Source organism: Canis lupus, chromosome 8, assembly GCF_003254725.2.
Source record: "Canis lupus dingo isolate Sandy chromosome 8, ASM325472v2, whole genome shotgun sequence".
Taxonomy (NCBI): Eukaryota; Metazoa; Chordata; class Mammalia; order Carnivora; family Canidae; genus Canis; species Canis lupus.
In genome coordinates, this window is record NC_064250.1 from 26892231 (window position 1) to 26898230 (window position 6000).

A 6000-nucleotide genomic window follows, 5' to 3' on the forward strand; every position below is an offset into this window, starting at 1 on the left:
ACACAGTGCTAACTTTCAGGCCATTTAGGTTGCACAAAGTAAACAAGGTGACCATTTTCATCAGCAGACAGCGAAATGAGAAAAATAATGGTACACATACACAGACATACACATAATCACACACATTATTCACCCACTACAGAAAAGTAGCTACACAGATGTTATTTGTACTTGTCAACCATCCTCTCAGGAAGACTGTGCTTCTGTCTAAAATTGTGTCTTGGGCAGCCCGGGTGGCTCAGTGGTTGGGCACTGCCTTTGGCCCGGTGTGTGATCCTGGAGTCTTGGGATAGAGTCCCACATTGGGCTCCCTACATGGAGCCTGCTTCTCCCTCTGCCTATGTCTCTGCACCTCTCTCTCTCTCTCTATCTCTCATGAATAAATAAATACAACCTTTACAAAATAATAAAATTGTCTTTCCTTTTTAAAAAAATATTAAAATGTCCTTTCTTTTATGAAATGATGGTGAGGGTAGTTCGGTTTTTAAAAATACTGACAACACTATCCCAATTTGCAAAATAATAATAATAATAATAATTTTACAGATCCAAGAAATCCAAAAGTCTACATGAGATATATATATATACACACACACACACACGTGTGTGTGTGTGTGTGTATGTGTATAATCAAATATTATTTAGCCATAAAAAGAAGAAAATCCTGCCATTTTCAAGGACATAGACTTTGAGGGCACTATGCTAAGTGAAATAAGTCCGAGAAAGACAAATACTGGATGTTTTCACTTATACATGGAATCTAAAAAAGCTGAACTCACAAATATAGAGGGCAGAATGGCGGTTGGCAGGGACTGAAGGGTGGGGAGATTGAGTACAAACTTCCAGGTAAAAGATGACAAAGTTCCAAGTGATCTAATGTACACATGATGACTACAGTTAACAATACATATTATATACCTGAAAGTGGCTAAGAGAATATATCTTAAATGCTCTAACTACCAAAAAAATGCGGGGTGATGGTTAGCTACCTTACTGTGGTAATCGTTTCATAATACATATGTGTAACAAATAGCATACTGTAAGCCTTAAATTTACACAGTGTTACATGTCACTTAGTAAATCGGGGGGGGGGGCGGGGAGGGCGGTTGTAGAGAAGAAAAAAAATCCAGAAGTCTACAAATGACAACTGTCTAATTAGAAAAAATTTGGCTGTCTTCTTGCTTTGCAGGAGAAAGCCAAATTCCTTAGCCTGGAATTCAAAGCCTTCTACACCTGGTCTTAATCTATGTGTCTTCTTCTTTTTTTTTTTTTTTTTTTTACCGTAATAGGAGCGGTCAGGGGGTCAGCCCCTGCTGGTCCCCACGTGCTTTGGCTAATGTTACTGAGGTAACCTTCAGCCTCAATCCTCCTAGGTCCTGACCTTAGCAGGGGTCATTAAAAGCACAGCTCTACAAGAAGTGTGCCAGTATAGTGCCAAGAACTCAAACTCACTGAGCAGCAAACTTCCCCGGGGCCCACACTCCTGTGCTTTGTTCACAATTTAGGATTCCTCTTCCCACAGGCCACTGGAACTCTCCCTTGAATTCCAGCTCAGATGTGGGCCCTAAAACATCTGCCTAGATCTCCTCAGTTTCCTGTTCTCCAGGACTACAACATGTCCCCTGGAGTCAAGCGCCAGATCCCAAAGGCCACCTGGGACCAAGGTACAGCTTTGTGCAAAGTGTCAGTTATCCCAGGCCACACCTACATTCAGGAAATTCCTCACACTGCCTTCTACTGAACCCTGGCTTCCTTTTTCCTTCTCTTCCTGGCCCATTAGCACCCAGCAGGCAATCTTGGCTAAGACTTTAGGGTTATAACCTGTATTCCCTCAATATATTGCTTTCTACTTATGCACCTTTTCCTAGGAGAAACTGCCCTGAATGCCGTCTCATTCCATGCCTTCCTAAACACTTCGAAGTCTAGTTCAAATGTGCCTCTTAAACACTTTTATTTAGAGGGTTCTTGTCAGGAATGGAGACATAGGAATCCAGTTTATCAGGAGTGACAGCCAAGAAGAAATTTATCTTACTTCCCTTCCATGAGTTAACCATCTGAAATTTATTTTATACTTTCATATAAACATTGTTTTAGGGGCACCTGGGTGGCTCAGTTGGTTGAGCATCGGACTCTTGGTTTTGGTTCAGGTCACAATTTCAGCATCGTGAGATCAACGAGGTTGACCTCATGCTGAGCACAGAGCTGGCTTGGCACTCAGCGGGGAGTCTGCTTGAGATTCTCTCTCCCTCTCCTGCCCCTCCCCCTGCTCACGTGCTCACTTGCTCACCCTCTCTCTAAAATAAATAAAACCTTTTTAAAAAACATTGTTTTAGACACAATGAGGCTCTATACAATTTACTGAAAAATTACATGGAGAAAATGTGACTTCATTTAAGAAACTTTCAATTCACTATTTCAGCAAATATTTAAGTACCTGGTAAATGCTGGGAACATCACAGCATGCTGAAAAGTTAGGGCTTTGAAGGACACACACTAACAGTCATCTAGTCCCATCACCTCATATAGTTTGGGGGAGTCTACCTCTGTGCACTTCATTTTGAAGAATGGGGTGCTCTGTGCCTCGTAATCAGGCTCCTGTGCACACAACTCCTCTAGATAGCATCAATAAGAGAACACATCTGACTTCTTAATTCATTGGCAACAACCACCCTACCTAAGAGCTTATTTTGTTACCATTTTTTTTCAATCTACAGTAACATTTATTGGAGGCCTACTATGTGCTTAGTAATCCATACAGAGACACAGAGGTCCCCATCCGGAAGCAGCTCAATTAATTCAGAGGGCTACACTTGTAAACCCAGTATTGAAGAGGGTTGAGAGGCATTCATAGGTGACCTTCAGAATCAGAAAAAGTATCTCTCCACTAGAAACAGACTGTCTTTTCTTTGGAGTAAATGAATCCTTTGAAACTAAGTTATCACCTTCTCCTCTAGGGAAAGCCTGAGAAAGTAAAAAACACAGATCAGCCCAAAAGAAAAGGTGAGAACCTGTCCCTGTAGTCGGGGTAAAAGGAGAGCAGTCCAGGGCATGGGCTGGGCAAACACTGCCAGTCTCACCCTTTCCTAGGGGACACCCTATTGGAGTGGGAGTAGGGGAACCTTGGAAGTGTCTTCTCAGAGTAGATAACATCCTGCTAGTAGAGAACATCCCAAACGCAAAGAGAGAGGTTTTCCATTACCCACCCATTTAAATTTACCCAAAGCCTGCTAATTCACACCAGGATCCTTATTCAGAGATTACTCCACACACTCAAGCCATGGGCAAGAGAGACTTTTAGAGACACCTGGAGAAAACAGAGGCAAGGATAAGTGAAAATCTCCTGGATGTTCCCCTTATCTCCCCCACCAGTTTGCTCTCTGCTTGTCATATAGTCGATTGGTTATATGTGTCCCAATATAGAGGCCTCAACTGTCTGAGACCAAGTTAACCTCACTGGGTTCATACGTGTCACACTCTATGTTGGGATTTGGGTTTCCTCTTCACAGAAATTCAGAAAAGCAGCCTCTTTCTATTACAGGAAAAAAATATTTTCAGGTAGTAATAAACAACTTTTTCCACCGCTTATTTCATGGTCTTCTAGGGTCAACAAACATTTTAAAAGTGATCATTTTGTTTCTTTAAGACGAATCTTTTTGGGGTGCCTGGGTGGCTTAGTTAAGTGTCTGCCTTCGACTCAGGTCATGATCCCAGAGTCCTGGGACTGAGCCCCACTTTGGGGCTCCTTGCTTAGTGGGGAGTCTGCTTCTCCCTCTCCCCCTGCTTGTGCTGTGTGTCAAATCAATAAGTAAAAAATCTCTTTAAAAAATAATTTTTTCGGGCAGTCTGGGTGGTTCAGCACCACCTTTCGCCTAGGGTGTGATCCTGGAGACCCGGGATGGAGTCCCACGTCGGGCTCCCTGCATGGAGCCTGCTTCTCCCTGTGTCTTTGTCTCTGTCTCTATCTCTGTGTGTGTGTGTTTCTCATGAAAAAATAAATAAAATATTCAAAAAAATTTTTTTCTAGAGAAAGGACATTATGATGTTCAGCAGCAGATAAATGTAAAGTGTAAAGAAAACCCGACAGCTTCCTAGCAGTTTGAAAACAGGTGAATGATTATCTTCAGGGACTGAAATGTTAACAGACGATGGCCTGAAAGTTTAAAACTCACGAATGGTAACCAACTGGGGTTGTGGTAAGTTTCTGCAGTATCAAAGTTGATGGCTCTTGAAGTACCAGGTCTGCAGCCAACCTGGGAAAGAAGCTATGGGGAAGAAAAATGAAACGTCCCAACAAGCATCTCCATCTTTCCCTGCACTGGTGTCCCTGCTTTCTAAAAGCTCATTATGTAATTGGTGACCTGTACAGGGACGTCCTGTCTGTGTCCATGAGGACAAAAGCCCGTGCAGGAAAGAGATGTTAACACATTTATTCAACATAACAGCAGTCAGTTTAATGTTTTTAGTCCCTGGAAATTCACTTTAAAGAACCCATTACCTTGAGCATGCGGATTTCTCGAAGGGCGATTTTCTTTATGACAGGGTCATCTTCTGACTCCAAAAATCTCTTGATGGCTACGATCTGACCCGTGTCCCTGTTTCTGCACTTGAACACAACTCCATAGGATCCTTCGCCAATTTTCCCGATTTTTTCATACTTCTCCATCATAGAGGGCTAAATCTTAAAACGGATCTTCACATAGTCTGAAAGTGTCGCTCACGAAACATCGGCGCGAGCGGCCCGCCCTGGGGCCCGGCTCACCCACGGGCCTGCGTGGGGCCCCTGGAGCAGGAGCGCGCTCGTCCACGAGGTAGGGACCCGCAGCTTCCTTCAAACGTCACCCCGCGGCGGTGGCTGCCCTCGGGGACCCGACTCTAGCCGTCCCGGTACACACCCTGCAAGTTAGAATACAACCCGTCATCCAAAAATGAACCGCCTTGTAAGGTAATCGGTCTCGTTGAACGTCAGCTCCTGCGATCCAAGACACCTGAGCCGGCTGCGGCCTGGGAAGGCTCCGGGCCTCCCCGGTTCTAATGTCGGGTGTCGGTCCCCCCCGCCCACCCCGGGCAGGGAGACGCCGGCTGGGTCCCCGCGGGGGCGGGGATGGGGGTGAGCCCGGCGGGAGCAGGGCCGCGCAGTCCCGCCCCCCCCCCACCCCGCCCCGCCCTCCGCGCCCCTGGAGCCGCGCACCTGGCGGCGCGGCCCGCAGTCCCGGCCCGCGCGCCTCCCCAGCCCGGGACTCACGGCGCCGCGACCGCCCGCGGGCCCCGCCCCCGCCGCCTCCATCCCCGCGGGCCCGGGCTGGCCTGGGGCGGGCGGCCGCGCGGCTGCGGGAAGGGCCCGGTGGGCGGCTGCAGGGCGGGGGCCGCCCGCGCCACGAGCGCCCCGCAGCCCCCTGCGCTCTGACTTCGCCCGCGCGCCCCGAGAGCTGACGGCTCCCCTGGTCTGCAGCGGGGGCTGCAAACGCCGGGAGGGCGAGCTTCTGCGTCTGTCCACACCCGCTGTAGCATCCCGTCGAAGCCTGCCTGCCGAAGGAGGGGCGCCTGGGGGCTCCAGGGGTGAGCGGCTGCCTTGGGGTCCTGGGATCGAGCCTGCTGCTCCTCTGCCTGTGCCTCCGCCTCTCTCTCTGTGTATCTCTCATGGATAAATACATTGAATCTTAATAAAAAAAAAAAAAAAAAAAGAATGATGAATGAGCGAAAGGTAGAGAGAGAGGGAGGTATGATGACTGAAGCTGGTCCAAGTCGACACTTCCTTCCATTTGCTTGGGGATCCATCACCACTGACTTCCTACATAGCTGGGCTTTCTGATGTGGGAGGTGGAGATCTACAGAGCCCACCTTGGTTTTAGTTTTTTTTTTTTTTCCCTTAAGAAATCTCTATACCCAATGTGGGACTCCAATTCAGGACCCTGAAATGAAGAGTCAGTGCTCTACCCACTGAGCCAGATGGGTGTTCTTCTTTTAGGTTCCTTATTCTCATCCTTCTCCAACTGGCTCCCA

The 6000-nt window shown here is 47.4% G+C and overlaps 1 protein-coding gene across 2 annotated transcripts in view; it reads right to left on the bottom strand.

Annotated features, from left to right (window-relative positions):
- Window positions 1–5304, bottom strand: part of CDKL1 (cyclin dependent kinase like 1) — a 56472-nt gene extending 51168 nt beyond the window's left edge. Inside the window, exons 1-2 of one of the 2 annotated variants that reach the window (XM_025444146.3) lie at window positions 5189–5304; window positions 4496–4893 (exon numbers count right to left, since the gene is read on the bottom strand). In XM_025444146.3, the coding sequence (XP_025299931.1) occupies window positions 4496–4666 (171 nt within the window). In that variant the 5' untranslated portion in view covers window positions 4667–4893; window positions 5189–5304. Of the gene's footprint in view, window positions 1–4495; window positions 5079–5188 lie in introns of those variants that run through there. The other variant, XM_035719929.2, reaches the window with a different exon arrangement.
- Between the last annotated feature and the right edge of the window lie 696 nt (window positions 5305–6000).